The sequence below is a fragment of the Cyprinus carpio genome, chromosome B12, assembly GCF_018340385.1.
Source record: "Cyprinus carpio isolate SPL01 chromosome B12, ASM1834038v1, whole genome shotgun sequence".
NCBI lineage: Eukaryota > Metazoa > Chordata > Actinopteri > Cypriniformes > Cyprinidae > Cyprinus > Cyprinus carpio.
The window spans coordinates 6302009-6325318 of record NC_056608.1 but is presented as its reverse complement, the minus strand read 5'-3'; the positions used below and the strand labels follow the sequence as shown (position 1 = coordinate 6325318).

General features: G+C 37.4%; 2 protein-coding genes across 6 annotated transcripts in view; one reads left to right on the top strand and one right to left on the bottom strand.

The window, feature by feature from the left end:
• Nucleotides 1–14198, top strand: part of LOC109100035 (probable JmjC domain-containing histone demethylation protein 2C) — a 128647-nt gene extending 114449 nt beyond the window's left edge. For all 5 annotated transcript variants that reach the window (XM_042735082.1, XM_019113528.2, XM_042735081.1 and 2 more), the window contains 13 exons: nt 382–471; nt 595–722; nt 1698–1911; nt 3187–3386; nt 4300–4578; nt 6987–7155; nt 7242–7332; nt 7506–7636; nt 8033–8155; nt 9693–9832; nt 10044–10220; nt 11319–11450; nt 12254–14198. In XM_042735082.1, the coding sequence (XP_042591016.1) occupies nt 382–471; nt 595–722; nt 1698–1911; nt 3187–3386; nt 4300–4578; nt 6987–7155; nt 7242–7332; nt 7506–7636; nt 8033–8155; nt 9693–9832; nt 10044–10220; nt 11319–11450; nt 12254–12343 (1964 nt within the window). In that variant the 3' untranslated portion in view covers nt 12344–14198. The remainder of the gene's footprint in view (nt 1–381; nt 472–594; nt 723–1697; nt 1912–3186; nt 3387–4299; nt 4579–6986; nt 7156–7241; nt 7333–7505; nt 7637–8032; nt 8156–9692; nt 9833–10043; nt 10221–11318; nt 11451–12253) is intronic.
• A 465-nt stretch (nt 14199–14663) lies between these two features.
• On the bottom strand, nt 14664–21424 carry nrbf2b (nuclear receptor binding factor 2b). The gene is made up of 4 exons (XM_019113531.2): nt 21157–21424; nt 19415–19499; nt 16358–16398; nt 14664–15685 (listed from the first exon to the last, which is right to left on the bottom strand). Exons 1-4 carry the CDS (start codon nt 21184–21186, stop codon nt 15065–15067), a joined length of 777 nt encoding a protein of 258 aa, XP_018969076.1. The 5' UTR covers nt 21187–21424; the 3' UTR covers nt 14664–15064.
• Nucleotides 21425–23310: the final 1886 nt, after the last annotated feature.

The following is a 23310-nucleotide window of genomic DNA, read 5'->3' as shown; positions in this document are numbered from 1 at the left end:
AATGGGATGTGTGTGTGCTGTAGGATGTGGCAGTTGTTCTAGGACTGTCTAGCTCAGCTGTCCCAGGGTTTGAGATGCGCCTCTGTGTCTTCCTCTTCTGTGTTCGCCTCATTTAAGTCTCCCCTTCCTGCAGCAGCTCTTCCTGTCTTCTTTAGGCTTGAATTCTGCCGCAGGGCATTAAACCCCTCCAGCTCTAGAAGTGTCATTTCTGCTGAATCACATCTGTGTATCTTTATCTACAAGGCTCAGAGCTCCTTATTTACTTTGAAGCATAAACACTGCGGCGACTCTACGGGAAAACGGGCCAGTGACAGCACCCTTCTCTGTGTGTGTTGTCACTCTCAGTCTCTGAGAGTAATCCACCTTTTTCTGATTTCGCAGATAAAGAGCTGTACGCCTGGTTGAAGTGTGTCAAGGGACAGCCTCATGATCACAAGCACCTGATGCCAACACAGATTATTCCAGGAACTGGTATGGAAAGAGACACTTTCATTCTGGAATGATCCCAGATCGCTTGTAGTTACGCCTTTAGCTGGAGATAGAGAAAGAGGCGACTGTATCTTTTGACTTGTTTGTTTTGTTTGTGTGTTTTAGTTCTAACGGACTTGGTGAATGCTATGCACATGCTCAGGGAGAAGTACAGCATTAAATCACACTGCTCCTGTGCTTGGAAGCAGAACACCCTCTACAACAAGCTGCCGTCCACCAATGGTGTCTCCCAGGTATGTGAATGTGTCATTGGGTGTCATTTACCACAGATTAAACAAGCTGTGAGGGATGTACAGGTCTGGTAATGCATGCTAAGTGTTTGATCTCAGTACACTGCAAAAATGATTTTCCTACATGGAATTGTTCTTTTTCCAGTACAAATATCTAAAGATTCTTAAATCAAGATACACTCTTTATTTTTTTGATTCCAATGGCAGATAACGTGTAAAAAAAAAAAAGTAGATATTAAGAATTTGATTATATAGATTAGATTATATAGTTGTGGGAATTAATTCTTAATTGATGGTCAAAATAAATATATATTTTTGTCCATGTGTCATAGATTATGCATAGCATTTTGTCATTTTGTATCTCAAGTAAATGCATCTTGATTTAAAAATGTTTCGATATTTGTTCTGGAAAACAAGATGAAAATACTGAGAAAGATTGATATCAGACAAAAAATGGAAATCTGCTTCAAGCAATTTCGGCAAAATTATTCAAATCTAATAATTACATCATTGGTTCATCCTGACCAGTGTGAAAAAAACTGAACAAAACTGTGGATTTCATGTGACAAAACTGTCAGTCTGCTATTTCAGCAGTGACCTGGACAACTCTGGATGAACCCAGTTCTTTTCAATAGCTTGTACGGTTCAGCTGGCAAAACATTAATACATCTTGTCAAAAAAAAAACACGCCTTGAGACAATATATCCCATTGAACAAACTGTACATCTACCCCTCTCAGTCACATTTCCATTCACATGAAATTAAATGTGGCATTAGCCTTGACTAGAGTGTGTGTGTGCTCTCACTGTAAACACAAACTCTCACACTCTCTCAGTCACACAGATTTTCACATTTCGTTCTGCGCTGGAATGTTGAATACAGTCCTGCTTCATCTCTCAACCACTAAAAGTCCAGGATATTTCCCTTCACTCTCTTCAAACTGCTGAGCTGTCTCTGACACACTCTTACTTTTCACAGGTGTTACAAAACGTGCTGAATCACAGCAACAAGATCTCTCTGTGTAAGCCTGAGGGAGGCCAGCAAAACTCCTCTCTGAAGGTAGAGGCCAACGGAGGGAGTAGTCCCGCCAGCGACACCAGCACCGACAGCAAGTTCACCCCACCGGAGTCCCAATCACCTTTGCACTTCCTGGCCGATCTGGCCGAGCAGAAATCCCGTGAGGAAAAGAAGGGTGGGTACAGAAACAATAAAACAATAAAAATATGGTTGGAGTTATTGGTAGCCAGGGGCAGGAGGTCTGCCAGCTGCCCCCGTGTTTTTCCTTTCTCTGCAGGCGTGTGCGTGCTTGACAGGCCGCCAGCATTCCACAATCCTCACATTTAGTGGTGTACGTTACAGGTCTTCTCAGTTGTGAGCTCCAACAGTCTAAAGAGTTCACCTGACCACATATTTATCCAGTTCTTCAGCTGCTCTCACATGCCGAACACGCCGCTCTCTCAGAATGAACTGCACTTAAAAGACCATCAGCCCTGTGGTTGCTGGCACACGTTCAGTTCAGTTTGTTGCCCAGTGCGGCGTATAGAATTTTCTTAATTTAGCAGTGGTGCTTAAATTGCGCTTTTTGACAAGTCTGCATTTTTGTTGTTTCATGTCAGCTCTTAAAATATAACAATAGAGCATATAGTTCATGCTATGGCATATTGTAATGCACGTTGCTGGTGTTTTGAGCAGTTTTTTTGTACATTGCAGTTGCTTGGTAGTTCTAGGTACTTGCAGAAAGCCCAATCTCAAGTCTCTGTGATATTTTGTTCTCCAGAAATGTCTCTCATCCTTCCTTGTCTAAGTCAGTGGGATTTTTAACCCCTTTTTATTCTCCACCCAAATGAAAATTGTACATCCGAAAACTTGTAAATGTAATAGTGTGCAGGAGTCCTCAGATTCGGCCCTGGATATGCCATTGCCCTGAAAAGTTTAGCTCCTATCCAAATCAGACACCTGAGCAAGCTAATCAAGGTCTTCAGAGTCGTTTTTTAAAACTGCTAAGAGTTTAAACTCTGCTATTTTCTAAAAAGCATATTAGAAATCATACTGTGAACATTTTATCCGTTATGTTCCTTTTTTGACCTTGTAATTTTGATTCAAAATGTCATAACACCTGCAAACGTACAATTATCTGCCTCGCTTTTGAGTGCCATGTCCACGTCTTGAAATCCAATTAGCAAGCAATGCATAGAAACAAGTCTGCCCTACATCATTTCTTTTTTGATAATCTGTTACACTCAAATATCTGTTGCAGTATGGAAAAAAAGATCTGTCGCTACCTTTGGTTTTAATCATGACTTTAAAATTCTAATAAAAAGTCCCACCATATCACTAATTATAAGGGGAATGTATCATATAATGGAAGTAAACCAAATTTCTACTATTTCTTTTACTTTTTATATTTCATATGATGTGAAAGAGATTGACATCTGAGGTTTGAACAGCCTGTTCTTCTCTCCTGCAGAAAATAAGGAGTCAGTTGTAGGGAAGATAAAGGAGGAGAAGGATCAGTCAGATGCTTTGGAGTCTCTGCACAGTAAAGCATCTTCCCTGGAGCAGGGATCAACCCTACGAGACCTCCTCACCACCACCGCAGGCAAGCTGCGCCTGGGCTCCACTGACGCTGGCATCGCATTCGCTCCTGTGTACTCCACTGCCTCGCAGGTCAGAAAACCAACACCTACTGAACATACTCAAACAGAGAGACTTGACTAGCATACAGAGGTTGCAACACACAACCAATGAAAAGTTTGCACATACTTTAAAATGTTTTGATCTAAATATTTATTCTTGAAATTAGTTTTGTACACATATTGCATATACAGAAAAATAGTAATTATAATCAAGTTGGTGTTTCCATACTTTTTATTGGTAGACAATATCATTATAAAAATAAAAAAAAACCTGATGTACAGTGTGAATTAGTCATTATCACATAAATATGGCCATGCTCGCATAAAGAGTCATGGGTATTCAATTCAATTCAAGTCCACTCTCTATGTTTCCTCCCATTGGAGGTCTGGACAGTATTTTTGTGTAATAGTAGTAAATGGTCAAATGGTCAAGATAGTATAATAGATGAGGATATTGGGCCCGAGAGACAAAGCTGCAAAAACAATTTAAATGTTTAGTTGAGCCCAATTGGATATGAATATTAAAGTTAAACAGATGTGTTATTTTTACATTTATATGACAGAAGGCCATGTGACAGAAAAGACACTAAGGTTTCAGGCTTTTCCTCTTTAAGTCTAAAATATTTTTAGATTTTGCTTTTTAGAATGCACATGTAGTGAAAAGAGCTTGAATAAAGCATGTTTGGCTCTAGCTAAATGTATTAGAGGATATAGTGCAGAAAGATCCTTATCTTAAACTACCCTGAGTGCTTGTGTACAGCTCCACTCTCTGCTCACTTTAAACTGTAGAAACTGTAAAATTGTGCACCCTGAGTGCTTGTGTACATCTGAACTCTGTGCTCTATTTGAGGATCCCTTTGACATGGAGTCTGTATCACTATAAAGAAAAAATGTTTGTTGTCCTAAAATAGCTTATGGCTTCCTTTGTGGTCTTACTACCACAGATTGTCAAGAGTGGCCGCAGCATGCCCAACATCCTTGATGACATCATCGCCTCTGTGGTGGAAAACAAGATCCCGGCAGGCCGTGGCACCAAGCTGAACTTGAAGCATGAGCCTCTGGAGGAGCCCAAAGCTGAGAGAAAGAAAGCAGTGGAAGAACCGCCCAAACTATATGCTGACATCCCGCACTGCTGGCTATATGAGCGCAGGCTGCTCTGGCTCAAAGACCACTGCAACAACAACAACTGGAAACTCTTCAGGGAATGCTGGACACAAGGACAGGTCTGTGAAACAAGCCCACTAAATACTGAATCTTACATTCCTTTCTGTTCTGTTGGAGCTGTGGTTCTTTTGAAGCCAATATTAGTTCAGCTCAGAACATTTCCTTGATCCTGTTGTTCCCTCTTCCCATCCTTTCTCTTGCTTCTTTATAATACCGCTCTGTAAAATTGGCAGAAATCCCTATTCTCATGTAGTGTTTTGAGTCATTCCTCCTGGAGCCCTGTCCATTGCCACTGATATCCTTGCACTCAGGATAATCCTAATAACCCTGTGTACCGATTACAGGTTGTGCTACAAATAATCATTATCCATCTACACTTATTCTCATTTTCCTGATTATACAGGGATGTGATTTTTTTAGTATTTATGCAGATTTCCATATTTTCCGGCTTGAGGAGATTATTAACCTTGTACACTTATTCTCATTTTTCTGTTTATTATGTGATGTTTTTCCTTTTTTCCATCTTCAATGATCACATGCTTGTTATATTATAATTTAGTGCTGTCATTCGATTAAAATATTTTAACTAATTAATCGCAATATTTTTCTGAAATTAATTGCGATTAATCATGATTAATCCCACCTAACATTTAAGTTTTTAAATATACTTTTATATTGCAATAATTTCACATTCAATCTTCAAATTAATGTACATTTCCCCCTAATATTTATCCATTGACTATAGCCATTCAACATTACAGTATAATTGAGAGCTATCAATTTGAACATTTTATTAGACTTAAAAAAAAATAAAACTTCTAATTTGTCAACTTAAAACAATCTTCACATAGACATATTATAATAAATGTCATATTTACCTTTGCCCTGCAGCAGAAATCTGCAGAAATTGAAACTGAAGTTATCAAACACTAAATTCTAAATTAAATATAGATGAATCCTTAAAGCTATAAAAGTTCATTATTTCCTCTTATTTCTTATTCCTTTGATTAACAGACATCCCAGCAGCTGGTTATTAGGTTGTTTTGGCTGCTATTTCTTTAAGAGCTGCCGCTGCTGGACATGACGCGGATCTGACATGCATCATATTTTCTCTCAATTCTCTTTACCTTTTCTGACCCACTTCAGGTCTTAAAGTCTCTACTTATGAACTGATGAGTTGAATGGGGTGTGTTAGACGAGGGAGATGGTGTTGGACTGCTCCAGGACAGTTTAGAAAACCATTTCAGAGACATGTTCTTTAAATGTGACTCATATACAATATATTACATGCATGCACATTTTTAAGGCAGCTTTAATCACCTTTTTGGTAACTTCATGACTTGACTGACCACGACATTGCATGCACGTAGTTTATTTTGTGCTTTGATGAGAAAAGATACAGGCCGGTGCCTTTGTGTGTGCAATTGAAGAGCATGGCGCTGAAGTGAAGCCGAAGTGCGCATCTGAAACATCTACCCTTTAATGTGGTCGTAAAGACGTTCTGCGACTGAATAAATGCACTTCTTGACAAGAAACAAAGTGACAGAAACAACAGTTGTGAGTGGGGTGGTCAACCCTAGCTCCGCCCCGCGTTAAATATATAAAATAATTTTTTCAGCATGTACTTCACATAGGCCATTATAGGCTTTAAATGCTTTGATTCTTTTATAGGTAGCACCTCTTCACGTGTGCTGCACTAATGCAGGACATTTCAAGTGAGCATATTACAATGAAATCTGATTTTCACTAATGGACAGGAGGATACTGAAGAGCTGTGAGGTTGAAATCCTTAAGCATACAGCCTTTTCCTATAGTTATAGCATTTATTCAAAAGCAGAGAGCCTTTGGGTGTATCCGAAATCGACCCCTGTACCCATTACTCCATTAATATGGTCCCCTTGAAGGTTTGAATGAAAACAAAAATGGAATTCGGACATTGATTCGGCCATATGGGCCATAGATGCCATCTTTTGGTGAAATGCATGAATGTATTCGCTGACCCTTCTAGTGCAGTTGAGTGTTGACTTTTGAGTGTGCATTGGCTTTACACTCATTATTACGATGCATGATTTGATTAAATATGTGCACTCAATAATGTCCCCTATGCTTTCAGACACCACTTCAAATACTGTATAGTGCACTAAAAAGGGTGTAAGGGGCATTTTGGACACAGCCTCTGTCTATTCCTGTTCCGAAATGACATTTATTGACTTGTGCAACACTCACATCATTATTATTGAGCTCTGCACTTTTGCAGAAGCTAGTTCGGCACTCAGTTTATAATATACTCACAGATTTAGGCTTTTCAATAAATGTAATTATTGCTTTTAGTCTTTAGAGTAATCCATCATGCAATTTCTTTTGTAACCAGACTTCAAATTTTTCCTCTCTTGAAAAAGCAAGTCTTAGTAGCGGTTGTGATCTCAGCTGTCATTAAAAGGCCATTTTCTGTGTGGTGTATTTGCAGCCGGTGCTGGTCTCTGGGGTGCACAGGAAGCTCAACGCCAGCTTGTGGAAGGCAGAATCCTTCAACCAAGAGTTTGCTGACCACCAGGGAGACCTCTTGAACTGCAAGGATGGAGTAATGTCCAACTCAGGCGTCAAAGAATTCTGGGACGGCTTTGAAGATCTCACGAGTGAGTGCCACTTGAAGGAAACAAATGAGCAGTTATTGTATTAATTGGCCTGTTCCGTTTAAATGCTGATCATGCTCTTTCTACAGAGCGGCCCAAGTCTAAAGATGGAGAAACTGTGGTGTATCGACTGAAAGACTGGCCTTCAGGGGAAGAGTTTATGGCTTTGATGCCCTCCAGGTACCTCAGAAACACAGGAACACCACATGCAGACATGCTAAGTAGCCATTAAGACACTGTTTTAAGGATTGTGAATGCTGTTTCATGGTGACCTTATGTATTTAATTTGTATTTTCTGATCAAGCATAGCTCTGGTTTAGTTGTTTTAGCATGTGCTTCATCTCAATGTGTAGGTATGATGATCTCATGAAAAACCTCCCAATGCCTGAGTATTCAGACCCCGAGGGGAACCTCAACCTGGCATCCCATCTGCCCTCCTTCTTTGTGCGGCCAGACCTGGGCCCGCGCCTCTGCTGTGCTTACGGTACTGCAGCTCCGTCTGTCTCTCTCAAACGTATTTTTAGTTTGCGTTTTATTAGTGGCTTGCTACGTTTTATTCATGGTTTTACTGTAGAAAATGTAATTGTTTTATCAAAAATTCTATTAAAAACTATTTCACCCCAAAAGAAAATATAAACACTTTTTGCAAAAAGAAAATGAGGCCTAATTATCGACAGATTATTTTTTTGTATAGTGACATAATTTTCATATAATATAATGATGAACATTTCCTCACATTCTCATTAGTGTAACATTACTGTAATGCAAAAAAAAAGTATTTGTTGTATTACCTTTTATTATGCCTAATTTAAAATGAGGTTAAAAAATAAAAACTGTAGATTATTTTAGAGAACTGAATGATGTATAATCCATATCTCAGGTGTGGCGGCATCTCAGGAGCAGGACTTCGGCACCGCTAACCTGCATATGGAGGTCTCGGACATCATCAGCGTGCTGGTATATGTAGGAGTGGCCAAAGGGAATGGTGTCCTCTCCAAAACGGGTAAGCCTGGGGCCGCTTGCCACACAGCTGTCAACAGCCTGTCCGTTTACTTGGTCAGCAGTGTTAGAGAAAGAGAAGGAGGGGGAAAGCCTTCTGCTAGAGCAGAAATGTTCCATAAACCCTTGAGCTCAGAGGAAAAAAAAGCAGAACATGGTTTCCACCCTGGAAACAATGAAATGTTAGAGATGCATCTGGAAGGATTTTTCTCTGCCAGTACAGGACCATAGCAGCACTAAAAAGAGCTCTCATGAGAATGAATATGTAAAAACATGGAGGAGTTTTACATATGACATATTATTATGGTATTAACTAAAACCATTTGTAGTTTTACATGACCTCTGTGCTGTCTCTGATCTTCTAATGGATCTCTAAAAGCCATTTGGGTGTGATGTTGCATCTAAAGAAACATAGGTCAGTGCTTCTTGACCTTTTTTTTATTATTTAAATTTTTTTTTTTCTTTTGTATTGTTCGATGTTCGAATGACATTTCCATTTGTTCATGATTTACTGAAAAAGGATTAAGGATTTTTAAGGATTTAAAAAAAAATGATGTACTCAGTTTGTACCCAATAAAATATCTTAAAGCTTGGCAAAACTAGAATAACATATATTGATTATAAATATGCCCATGGCATTTTAAGACTTTCTGAGTTTACATGAGTTTTCCAGGTGTAGAAATCACATTTTTAAAATTAGGCTACCTCATATATCCAGGTTTTCCAAGACAGTGCGGAAACGTGGTTCTTCAAAGTGAAAAAAACAGTAATTGAGGGGATGACTAAAAACAAGAAATATCTTGTTGGAGCCGCAGTAGGAGGCGTGGCCCTAGTAGTCCTTTCTGATCCCGTCCCCCTCACTTTTCCAATGGAAATGCTGTCCTTAGCTTTAAAAAAAGGTCTATTTTAATGCTTGTTTTAAATAATTTAAGTCACCTTTGATGTTAGCTGAGACTCCCAGTGGACCCCGGCTCCCTGTTTTAAGAACCACTGCCATAGGTGATTACCAGTAATGTCTTCAACAACATGCATTAAACATGGCTGAAAAAAACTTAATCATCTATTGTGTGGTTCAGAACAAATCTGGCAGTTACTGTACTGTACCTTGGTATTGCTACTGTACCTTTAAGATACAGTATGTAAATGACTGTACTGCTGTAGTTTACAATGATGTTGACATGTAAATGTGATAATGTTATCATTCAAAATCACAGCCATGACAGATTTTGAACGACATTTTTTGCAACTAAACTTGCAGTTGCCAGTATATAAGTCATTTTTGAATCTCATGCCAACAGCTGCTCCTCCCTCTTCCCTCCTCCCTACTGTGATGGCCTTTCTATTTTTATCCGCTGTCTCATGGGCTAACATGAGGAGAATATATAAAATCCAGACTCCCACGCACACTCCTCGCCATTCATTTTTAAACATCACTCTGTCTTCAAAAGAGGACGGCGCTCCCTGCCTTTATAATAAATTAAGCTGACTGTGTGATTCGTTTGCTGTGTAACCACATGAATGTGTTTGTGCCAAACACACAGGAGTGCTAAAGAGGCTGGAGGAGGAAGATCTGGATGACAACGTGAAGAAAAGATTAAAGGACTCAAGCGAGACTCCCGGAGCCTTGTGGCACATCTACACGAGCAAAGACGGCGAGAAGATTAAAGAGTTCCTGCACAAGGTTATTTTGATTTGATTTCTCCACTGATCTTGAAATAATACAGTGGATCACTGCAGTGTCGCTCTCTCTCTCTCTGAGTGTGTGTCCTCATAAAACCTTTTACTCTAGCACAAGGAAGTTTTAGAGGATTGATTTCATATGAATGTGCAGATCTTCAGTGCACATGCTGCTGTGTCTGAACTCAGTGTTTGTGTGTGTTTGGACATGACAGGTGGCTAAAGAGCAGGGCGTGGAGATCCCAGCGGATCACGACCCGATCCGTGAGCCAGGCTGGTACTTGAGCCGTAAGCTGCGTCAGCGGCTGCTGGATGAATACGCTGTTCAGGGCTGGACTGTGGTGCAGTTTCTGGGTGATTCTGTCCTGATCCCTGCTGGAGCTCTGCACCAGGTCTCATTGCACTCCTTCTTTTTCTGCAGTTGCTCAAATCACTGATACCACATGAGCAAATCATTTTATATATTGATTGTAAATTGGTTAATCATTTTTTATATATTACAAAATAAAATTTTTGTTTACATAATATATGTATGTGTACAGGGTATATTTATTATGTATATATAAATACACACACATAAATTATATATTTAGAAAATATTTACATGTATATACATTTATATATTTATATTCTTAAATTTTATATTATATATAAATATATTTAATATATAAACATAACATATTCTTCTTAAATATATACATGCATGTTTGTGTATTTATATATACATAATAAATATACACAGTATACACACATATATTATGTAAACAAAACTTTTATTTTGGATGTGATTAATCGTGATTAATCATTTGACAGCCCTATTTTATACATATATATATATATATATATATATATATATATATATATATATATATATATATATATATATATAGCAGTTGCTCAAACCACTGATACCACATGAGCAAATCATTTTATATATATAAAATGATTTGCTCTTGTTTTATTTTGTAAGCAACAAATCTCACTGTTTTGTTTCAGAGTTTTGCTAAAAATGAATCTGACACTTAAGCAACACTTTGTCAGAATGTCATTTAATTATTTAAAACATCCAAAAAAAAAAAAAAAAAAAAATCTGCTAATGCTTGTAACTTCACTTTAATCCTGTAAAGCCTGATATATGAAATAATAAATAATAGTTAGAAATATATATATATTTAGAGAACCAAAACTGATATTTATATGGACAAAAAGTAAGATGAAATTCTGTCGGTGCTGAAAGCCTAAGTGGTTAGTGCGCCGACATAAAGCACAACTGTGATCACAGTGACCCGAGTTCGATTCCTGTCTCGAGGTCCTTTTAACAATTATGCTAAAAGGCTTTTTACTTGCTAAATTATAAACTTTCAGTCAGATGACTGAAGGCATGTAGTAGATTGTGTAATACTATCTGAAGTTCCAGAGCACCATCATCTTTATGATATACAGTATGTCACATCAGTGCACACTCACATTTGTGTCTCTCATCCATACAGGTGCAAAACCTGCACAGCTGCGTCCAGGTGATCAACGACTTTGTCTCTCCGGAGCATGTGGTGCATTCGTTCCACTTAACCCAGGAACTCAGATCCTCCAAAGAGGAAATCAACTATGAAGATAAGCTACAGGTAGAGTGGAAATATCACAGCATGTCAACATTTATTGGAATATTGAGGCCTGAACTGGATCGCAGTGTCTCTGTGATTTGTCGCTCATTAGGTTAAGTGTCTGTGGGAAGACTGCCATTTGTTTTCCTTTATTACCGTTTATAACTGTTTGTATCAGTGTGCATGCAGTCTGATTGCTGCCACTTACATTATAAACTCAAATACTCTTGAAAATAGACTCCTGACAAAAGAACACATTTCATATTTTCAGATGCATTGTTAGACAAGAGAGAGCAAAAAGGTTACAAATATCAGGATTCCCTTTGAGGTTTCAGAGCAGTTCGCCAGCCATGAATACCACACATTTATCCCAATAGATTGCTTATGATCCACTGCTGATGAGTGTTTCCTGTTGTGTAGATGGATGCAAAAGTGCACATTTTATCACCTTTATCTTTTTACATGAGCAGCTGGAAGTAGTAAAGCAAGAGTCCCATGTATTTTGGGCTTGTTTGTAATTAAAAGTTGTTATAGTTTATAAAGTTGTAAGTATATAAAGTTTTTATGCCCCATATTATGCATAAAAACGTAAATTAAAACAATTTGCTATTAATTTCATTAATCAGCACATCATGTAGTTATTTACATTAAATATTATCACTTGGCAGCCCTGTTTTTAACACATTCAGTATATGGACCTTTGTTTTTTGCAGTCCATTAATCTATCTCTACTTCATATGTACTGATATATTAGTTCCTATTTCTGTTTCAAAAATTTCCGGATGCAATGTCGTGTGATTCTAACAGCCTGTCATTTCTCTCAGGTCAAGAACATCTTTTACCACTGCGTGAAGAATGCCGTGGGAACATTAAAGAGGTGCTGTGCCGAGGAAGAGGAGGAGACGAACTCATGACACTTGTTGACACGTTCCCCCAAATATGCACACTAACGCTCACACCGCGAACCTCCAGTGCCAAGCAGAGAAAAACCACCAGTAAACTGTATTTATTTGTTACTGACACCACAGCAGTATAGCGCATCAGGATGACTGTGATCGACATGCCACACGTCTGAAGAATCTAGTGTTCGTTTGTTTGTCTGTTTGGTTTCGTTCCCATTTTGTTCTTTCATACTGTATAGTTTCAGTGGAGAATCATATTTATTTAAAGGAGTTCTGCGCTCTGTTCTCGATCAAATAATGTAAATGTGACTTGTACAGTTTGCTAATGGATTTCTGATGGCGCTCACTACTTTGGAGACTTGGAGTTACTGTGAGAGAGATCCGCTGTCTCATGTCCTCATGCCATATCTTTTGAGAAAAAGAACTGCCAAACAATTGTAAACATTGTAAAGTTCTATTATGTAAAGAAAGACTTAATGAATAACTCACTTCAGCATTTTACTAAGAAGTATTCACTGTAAAATGGAGACATTTACAAAAAAAGTTGTAATTTATTTAAGAAAAACTCATTTCTTTCTCCTTTTTATGTTCAGATTTACTATGGCGAACTTTTGAAGTTCAATGGAAAAAGCAAATCGTACTATGCTGTGTAAATATATACATATATACATTCACTGATGTATTTTTTTAAACATGGCTTGCTTCAATTTCAAATTTTAAAGTGCAAGTGTTACATGCTTTGTACATTGAAGTTCAAAGGGGTTTTACATTTTCCATTAAAATGGATTTATCAAAAATCTGCCTGCCTTTTGCCTTCCTGACAAGATGAACGGTTCAAGATGACGTTCAATGTTAGGCCAATATATATATTTAAATATATTCTGGTAATCAAAATGTAATGATTTGTTTGCATCTTAAATTAATGTTAACCAACAGCCAGACAGTCAGTTGTAGTGCTTGTTTAGTATGAAATAGCCTCTTTTACAAGCCAGTATCTTATTGATAATATCAAATTCTGGATTTTCTTCACAATAGTCTTTGCCCACTTTTGAACACATGCTGTGTCATTCACAGATTGAACACCAGAGGAGGCTGTTGAGCTTTTGTGGGAATTTACAAACCATGAAATCAACATTTGTTTGTATTGCAGAGTCACTACCATTTCAATGTCTCTGATAAAAGAGTCTTAAACTTTGATAATGTTTTATACATCAGTTTGCATCAGTGGGCCATTGACGCTATATTCGATCAAAAATGACTTCAAACATTCTTTTATAATTATTATGAATGCAGCTTTCGTGAGCTCATACTCAGACTAGATGGAATGTTTGTACTATTACTAGTACACTTTCGACATAACTGAAAACAGATTTATGCTGCCACTTGTTAAAATCTTTAATTCTTGTCAGAACAAGCAAACTCACAAAAGAATTATACACAAATTCTTGTCTTCAATATCTTATTCCTATGCATACAGCTACCGTAAAACAGCCATTCATGCATCAAAACACTTTCGTCATATGATTTTCATAGATTTTTACATCACAAAACAAAAAGTAAAATAACAAAATCTGATGCACCCTGATTACTGTGGTAAACCAGTAATTAAACATTGAATTTAAAAACAAAATTACAATAAAAAGAGCAAAATTTGGATTTGGTTCCCTCTTCATGACAAAAATATAAGCCATGAATTCATCTCTTCCCAGGCGCGTCTGGCACATGTTGGTAGCTTTTGAGTAATGTGAGGAGTGAACCTGGTTTATTGTTAGAGCAAGGTATGATTGTGCAATCAGTTACCTGAAAATATTAACACCGTGACCCAGACAATCCTTGATTGATGAGTACAGTACAATGAAGCTTCAAACAAACCAAAGAGCCAAGCTTTCAGGACGTCCATTCCTATGCTGTTTGCACCGTGTCTGAAGAATGACACAGCGGAGATGAGAAACAACAAAGTGATTCTGTAGCACTTGACCAGATTATTGCTTATAGTTCCGAATAGTCTCAAGCTCATGTTCAGTCTCCTGAAGAAATGATCCACCTCTGTTTTTGTTTAATAAGTTGCTACAAATCGTCCAGAGATGACATCATGACTGGGCTTCGTACTAATTGCAATAAGGCAAAACAAGTGCTGCAAGCAGGTTATCAGTGTACGGAAACGGAATGCATAACTAATTGCATTGAGGCCTCTCGGCTTCCTCTATGCCCTAAATCTGCGCTGTTGATAGACGACTGAAACTGCATAACCACGACGTCAACAACGATGGTGCTGATAAAACAGATACTGCACAAAACCCTCACACACACACACACACACACAATTGAGCACACACACACACACACACACACACACACATGTAGTTCACAGTGTCTGTGTAGGAAATAACTTCGATTGAAAGTGGGATTTTGCAAGAGGCAAATTCACCTGCTGATAAAAAGTCTGATAACATAGTGTTCGACAGAATCTTCGATATCCCTTTTCACTCGTAATTCATAACAAAAAAAACAAAAACAAAAAATGCATTAGAAAAGGCACACGTACTTCAAAAAGAGTTGTTTTCTTTCTTTGCACATCCAGTCGTTACGGGGCGCCACTGAGAAGTCGTGAACCCGACGGTTGCGAGAACCGTCATTTACGCCACCGGGCTGCTTCGCCGTGCTTCCTCTGCATGTTCGCTGGCACAACGGCGATCGAAGTCTCCCTTTGGTGCGTGTTTTGAGCGCGAGTGGTCACAGCTTCTCCCCATCCAGAAGCTCTTGCAGTTCCTGCTGGATGTCCTCAGGAAGCTCCAGGCCGGGCAGGTCTTCTAGAGAGATCTCCTGAGTGGGCATCTCCAGTGGAGGGAGCTGTGGGATGGGAATGTCCTTGGCCTTGCGCTCCTCTGCCGTCTGTGGAAGCACCCATAGCTCCGACCGCTCCACGAAGTCGGCATCGGCGTAGGGTTCCTTCTTCAGCCGTGCATTCTCTGCCCGCAGCTGCTCGTTCTCCCGTTTCAGCTGCTCGTTTTCAGACACCAGTCGGTCCACCAGGTTGCGTAGGTCATCGATGGTGGTCTGCTGCTCTTCTAAACGGGTCTTGTCATCTTTCTGGGCTTTACTGCCGGCGCAGGGCTCAGGGACAGTGCCTTTGTTCTTCAGAAGATACAGCCAGGTGTCGTACTCTCGTTCGGAGGGTTGGGAGACGTCTGTGGTTGCTCCGGCCGGCTGTAGGTGGCGTGGCGTCTGGTCTGAGGGGGTAACGTGCTGGAGTGTTCTGGGCTTGTCCTCTCGCTTTGCTCGCTTCCATTGCTCCTCGATCAGCCTCTGCTGCTTGACGTGACTGTCCCTCTGAAGCTCCAGAGACAAGCGAGCCTAACAGGAAAGAAACATCTCATAAGCCGCTTTTCCACTAACAGGCCGAACGGATCTCTTTGCTTAACCGTTCCATTCCGTGCCAGTCAGCATGGATACGGTTTCATTTTCCACTGTGGTGCTGATAACGGAGCTCTTTGCAATGTAATACAAATGTGTCAGTCGTTGCCTTGGTAACACAAGTGTAATGCAAACAGCAATATGGACGATGATCAGATATTTCTGTTTTTAGGACTCAATTTTTATCTGATATTTACTTTGTTAAATAACAGAAAAAAGGATACAACTCGATGCGAAAAATAAAATAAACAGAAGGCGACGACGAGTATAATATCAATAAGTGCAAATGTTTCCTCCACAGACCAAACTTTCTCAGGTATTTTTTCTTTTTTATATTGAACGTAGCATCGCTGTTTACTTGGCTGTTTGATCAAATAGCATGCTTCCGCTTAGCCAGCTATGGAGAAACTGGTAGCCAGGCGACATAGTGGTGACGTCACGCACACGCACTCTACCAGCACGGGCCGAGAATGGTTTATAATCGTGCCGCGCCATACCAGGCTCACGTGGAAATACAACTGGAACCTTACCCGACAGTTCTTAGAACCATTTGGCCCGACAGTGGAAAAATAATAAAGAAAATGCAGGACAATGAGGACCATCTAGGCGTACCTGTTCACACTCGGTGAGCTTCATGGCCTCCTTGAGAAGTTCTGTGGAGACATTACAAGTTATTACACACACTTCCAATCTGAAGTTGAGCCCACTGGTACTCATAGATTGTACAAGAATATTGTGTAGGCTCAAATTCGACTCGCCGAGCTTTGGCGCTCTTAGTGAGACAAACCTAAGAAGTCAAAAGCCTTACACAAAAAAAAAAAATGTTTCTCATGAGGATGCATTCAACATTTACACAGGTTAGTCTGTGATTTTATTGCTGTTCGAATCCAGAATGTCTTTGTTTTTCTCCCACCACCTGTGTACAAATCTACAACTGAATGACCTACTGCTTTTTGACACACACTAACGTTGTGTGGTACCTACATCTGTGATTTTACAAGAGATTAGTCAAATTTTTCGGTAAATCCTTTTTAACCACTGCCGAGCAGTGTACGCTAACTTTTGCACTTCATGGTAATGTGAATGCATTTTAAAATATTGATATTTTGATTAATGAAAACATGAAACTACAGCTCCACTACAAGGAATGGGAGCTGTTAACAGGAACAATAAAAAAAACTGAACATAAACATGTAAACTAATGACATTTTTAAAATATTTATTATACAGATTTATATAAAATTGCCATGAAGTATTAGGGCTGGACAATTTATATCACAATATATTTCTTAATTCAAGTCAATACGATATTCAAATTCCAATATCGATATGAACAATATTTAAAAAAGCCTCAGAAAAACTGCCAAAAACACCCACAACTGTACCTAAAAATTTCTAAAAAAAATAAATAATAATTTGCAAAGTCTATGAAACCTCCTACTATAAAACTATAGAATTTTTTAGAGATAAAACCGGTACAAATAAATTATTGTTCACCTTTTCTCTCAGAGCTGCATTTGACACTGTCGATCATAACATACTTCTAGAGAGACTGGAAAACTGAGTCTGGTTTTCTGGGATCATCCTCAAATGGTTCAGGTCATACTTAGAAGGGAGAGGTTATTATGTGAGTACAGGAGAGCATAAGTCTGAGTGGATGTCCATAACATGCGGAGTCCCACAAGGCTCAATTCTTGCACCGCTCTTGTTTAGCCTGTATATGCTCCCACTAAGTCAAATAATGCTATGCTGATGATACCCAGGTTTACCTACCCTTATCGCCAAATGACAACAGCCCCATTGACTCCCTCTGTCAAAGCATTGATGAAATTAACAGCTGGATATGCCAGAACTTTCTTCAGTTAAACAAGGAGAAAACTGAAGTCATTGCATTTGGAAATAAAGCTAAAGTACTCAAGGTGAATGCATACCTTGACTCTAAAAGGGGTCAAACAACTAAAAATCAAGTTAAGAATCTTGGTGTGATTCTGGAGTCAGACCTTAGTTTCAGTAGTCATGTCACAGCAGTAACTAAATCAGCAAACTATCATCTCCAGTCCTTACACTGGCTTCCAGTTATATTTAAGATTGATTTTAAAGTACTTTTACTCATTTATAAATCACTCAATGGTCTAGGACCTAAATACATTGCAGATATGCTCACTGAATATAAACCTAATAGACCACTCAGATCAGTATGATCAAGTCAGTTAGAAATACCAAGGGTTCACACAAAACAAGGGGAGACCGCTTTTAGCTATTATGCTGCCTTCATTTGGAACCAGCTTCCAGAAGAGATAAGATGTGCTAAAACATTAGCCATATTTAAATCTAGACTCAAAACAAACAAAAAAAATCTGTTTAGCTGTGCATTTACTGAATGAGCACTGTGCTATGTCTGACTCTGAACTTATTGCACTGTATTTTATATATAATCATTTTCTATTCTTAACTGTTTAAAATCATTTTAAATCAATTTTTAAATCATTTTAAAAGTTTTTTTAAATTCCTTGTTTTTATTGTCGCGATTATATATTTTAATGATTATTTTACTTCCTTTTATGTAAAACACTTTGAATTACCATTGTGTATGAAATGTTCTATATAAATAAACGTGCCTTAACTTGCCTTTTATTTGTATTTAGCCTTCATACAAACAAGACATGTGAAATCACCTGCGAAATAAACAGAAGACACTCAGACACAACCTATTAATATTAATATATTTAACTTTAAACTATAATATTGGCCAATTATTCTTATAGACTGAAATAAAAGTGCTTCAGCTAGGATAAAGTTGCTCAGAGTTTCTGCATAAAACAGTAAAAAGAGTGAGTAACAACAAAAACATGTTGCTGGAGACGGGCTTATAGAAAATGCAAATCCATTCTCTGCCAGCAGGAGGCACTTTTGGAGCAGAAGAAACAGTGGCTTCCCTAGTAACGGCTGTAAACAAAGCAGCGCTGCACTCATGAACGCTACTTTATGAGATAAAATAAAAATGCCATCAAAACTTTTCTGAAGACAGTCGGCTCCTTTCAAACATACATTCATATAAAACACCCAGTGCTCATGTTTATCCAGCGACGTCAACCACCACAAATAAATAAATGTATGGGAAACACTGGTAATGAATTATTGGAAATGCATTTAAATATCATATCACTGTTATTGAAAAACATTATATCGCAATATATATTGATATTGAATTATTGTCCAGCCCTATGAAGAAGTTTAAATTATTTTTTAACTTCACTGAATTAAATTAATTTTACTAGTCTAACAAGTACCCTGGTCAAGAGTTTATTTCTGCAAAAATTCCACTTTTTTAAAATAACATCCATCATTTTTAGAGATAAAATGCAGAAAGTTTTTTTTAAATCTAGTGCATCAATATTTCTCTTTTTAACTAGATATTTTAATAATTAAAAAGCAAATAGGATATTATTCTCCTATTAAAATAAATATGAATGAATGAATTGTCCAAGCAATAACACGTTTTGTTTACAGCTGACAATCATGTGACTGACCACATTGCCAGGTTAGCGGGATCACAGAACTACATCCGAATCCGAAGTTTTATCACCGAGGTGTCATGTAAATTTATTTTCACAGATGTCCCCATGAGAAACAATTAGTGTCCGAATAGAGCCTACAGCCAAAACCAACCTGCAGCTTTTCTGTGGCAGGAGATGGCATCTTCAAATTTTCCTGCAGCCAGCAAGCGGTCTGCTTTCCTGCACTGTTGATGGGCCTGAAAGAGATAACATTATTTCATTATGAGTTTATTAACACAGTACAGATACTCAATGACAGCTCATTACCTGCTGCTACAGTATTTTCCCTGATAAACTCTAAACCTACATGAGATTCTAAAGAAAAGTTCATCTAATCCTCTCAATCTCAATGGATGTGGCAATGCTTGTTCTGTCATACCTCCACCACTCCAGCTCCAGCTATGTTATGATCTGCTTCGATTTTGCTGTAGTTCACCTAACAGTCCAAGGAGATCATTAGGAACTCAAGTCTCATGCTCAGACCCTCCACTGCTAACCTCATTTCACTCAAGGACTAAATGTGAACTCAGATTTTAACGAAGACCTTTAATCACACACCCAATCAATCATCAACATCAACATACTTATCCCGAAGCACAAGTATCCAGTGTTTACAGTGGCATCTGAGACCGCACTGAAAATCTGAATTTAAACTTGGAAATGCATTGAACACAAATCATTCCATTGACCCTTGTGAAAAAGAAGTGCGCTTAATTTGTATGTGCCCTTTTAGTCTATTTAAAATCATAAAAGTAAAGTACATTTGAAAAAAATAAAAATAAATGGTCATTCTTTAAAGAATCAAACTTATTTAGATGTGACTAACACACTAAAGCACATATAAGGTACTTTTGCTGAAGCGTGTGATTTTATATTACATTTCAAACTGATATATCTTAAATGCACTACATTACATCATCACCATTACAAAACAAAAACAAGATTCAACAGAAGTTATTTTTAGCTTCCTATAAACAGTACATTTAGCAAAAACATTAAACTTATTTCAAAGAGAAAAGAATCATGAAACAGCATACAAAATGTACTATTCAAGGGGGTCAAGTTCAAATATGTGCATTTAATATAATTGTAAAATTATATATATATATATTATTATATTTATATATATATATATATATATATATATTAAATGCAATAGCCTAAGTGTTCGTAACATTACATTCAGTTTGCACTTAAATATACTATTGTTAAAAGTATATTATTTCCATAAGTACTCTTTTTAAAAGTATGCTTAAGTGTACTTCTTTTTCACAAGGAGAAGATGTTCTTATGAATAATTATTATATTAGAGTATATTAAATATAATATTAATTTATATTGCTTTTACATTATTTTTAATTCAAATTCGTGGGATTATACTGACATGTATACCAATATAAGATTAGGATACTGTTTACAAAGGGAGAGAAATATCCAAAGAACAAATAAAGATTTTCTTTTGTTTTTACTGCTTTGTTTTGTATGCCGATAATATAATCTGCAATGCAACATTTTATTAAACTACAAAAAAAAAAAAAAAAAAAAAAATGTGTGTGTGTGTGCTCTCAATTTCAGGATTATATCACGAACAGACAACAGTAACGTTCTGTCATCGGTTTTTGTATTATGTAAAGAAAACAGCAACGTTCTGTCATCGGTTATGGAGGTTAGGTAATAATGAATAACGTCACATTGAAATAGCACAAGGTTTATATAAAGTCTTCACATAATGGTTAAATGAATTAAAGACCCGGGTGGCCTCTTCGCAGATTTATTTTAAATTTGTTTAGAGATGAAATGCGTCTATGCTAACAGATGCTAGCATGCTAATGTGGCTTGTAAACAGACACTTACGAGATTGAGAGGACTGTCCAGCACCTCCATTCCTTCATCAACTACAGCCTCAACTGCACGAGAGACTCATTGGCACAGTATTGTCTTTATTCCGGGACCAGAGACTCTGGTTTCACCGGCTGCGGATCCACTGCTTCAACAGACGAGCAAAAACAACAACGTCCCCTCCGCGACGTCACCGCCACGTCACCTCCCAGCGACGCGCGTGACGCGACAACGCTTTTCTTTTTCTTATTTCTACTTAGTAAATCACGCGAAATCATATCACATTCATAATAAGCGACATGTTTAAATCTCTTTAGACGTATCTCACTAGAAACCGTGTTCCAATTCTGTTCTGGAATGCTGTGATGTTACCTCACCACTAGAGGGCGCCTTTAACCAAAAAAGTTGACCGTGTCTTTTAGACCTGGCATCATAGTCATGCAAATTGGTACTTTTTTTTTGGACCTGTATCTATAATATGAAGTACCTTGGAGTATCATATAAATATGGTAAATAAGCGTAACAGCATTCCTTTCTAATGTCATGTAAATGACGTGTAATTTTACTTAATAATAACGCAACAAAACGGCAAAGAAACACAGATAAAAGTTTTTTTCTTTTTCTTTGCATACATCCTTGTCCCTGTTAACTATAACATATTATTATTTAAGTATTAATGTTAATATTATTTAATACATATAAATTAGTATAACATATATTTATTTTAATATACAAAGGCGCTGATGACATCTCTTAATCAATTCCTTTGTATTAGACTCTTATGTGCTGACAGTATGTCCCCATCTGTTATTGTTTGTTGTAAATGTTTGCTATTGCAGTAAAAAAAAAAAAGACGGAATAGAAAGAAAAGAGATTACGAGTAAATTTTGCAATTATAAAGAAACAGCAAGTAACACTTTGAATTAAATATGAAATTTTGAAGTAGGAAGACTGAAATTGTTTTTTCTTCTAAAATATACTCAAGTGTTTTGTTTTTATTTGTTTGTTTGTTTGTTTTTACACTGTATAGATGTAATTGGTCATTAAAAAAAATGTAATTACAATGTAAAAACGTGAATGTGAACATTAAGTGCATTGTATCAGATGATTTATTTAAATGTTAATACATAGTAGTTAGACCTTTAATATAAAATTGTCCCCAATATAACATTTAAGGGGGTATTTGATATCCCTCAGACACTTTGGTCAGTGTAACAATGTGAAAAGCACTGAATCTATATCATGCACATACATCGAAGACACAGTCAACATTAAATGCTCTGTGTTTTTCTGTCCAGCGGTTGGAGATTCCTTGCACAGCATAATATTTTGTTCATTCGAAGAGTGCACTTATTAACAAGTGACGTCATCAGCTCAAGTACTTTGTTTTTGTTGTCAAGTGCCACTTGCTTTATCCAAATGCTCTTCAATTACTACTAATAGAGAACAGAACTGGATCAGATACAACCTCATGAATCACAGCCTAAACACCGTCCAGCCATACACTCACAACACTCAGGGCCATATAAGGCCGGGCAATGCACATTTCATACAAAAACCTTTGCTGCATTTTTTCTTTTTTTTTTCTTTTTTACTTTAAGTGATATTACATTTAATTTATATTGCTCAGACGTTTCTCCTTCAAAGCTCATGTGACTTAATTTACTTTTAAGTCAAGTCATATTTATTTATATAGCACTTTATTCAGTACGGATTATTTCAAAGCAGCTTCACAGTAATAAACATGAAAATATCAGCGCCAGTGTTGCCAAATGTGTTATTAAATTGTTACAGTTATTAAACAGCTTCAGTTTTACTTGTACAGCAGCTCTACTGAAGACAATAGTGTCATTATTCAGTTTAGTTAAGTTCAGTGTTGACTCATTGTCTTATCTGGCTCTCAAAAATTGGGAGAAATACAAAAAAGACACAAACCGCTGAGTCGATGAATGTAGATAGCATAGCTCAGATCATTTGGTCTGGCAAAAATTTGATTACAAAAAAATTTCATTCATATTGAAATATCTTGCCAAACCTGGGCATATAGTTTGAGACGCTGTTGCGGTCTCTTCAGAAACTCAACAGAGGAGACGGGAGGGTGCTAAGCAGAGACAAAAATCAGTTGCACTTCATTTAATCTCATTGCTGTCCAATAGAAACAATTGACAT

What these genes read in the sequence shown, in the direction of transcription:
- nrbf2b (XM_019113531.2), bottom strand. Translation starts at nt 21,186, where the DNA reads ATGGAGGTGCTGGACAGTCCTCTCAATCTC. An exon ending in TGGACAGTCCTCTCAATCTC is followed by an intron (nt 19,500 to 21,156) that starts GTAAGTGTCTGT and finishes TATCTCTTTCAG; the next exon opens with GCCCATCAACAGTGCAGGAA. An exon ending in CTGCCACAGAAAAGCTGCAG is followed by an intron (nt 16,399 to 19,414) that starts GTTGGTTTTGGC and finishes ATGTCTCCACAG; the next exon opens with AACTTCTCAAGGAGGCCATG.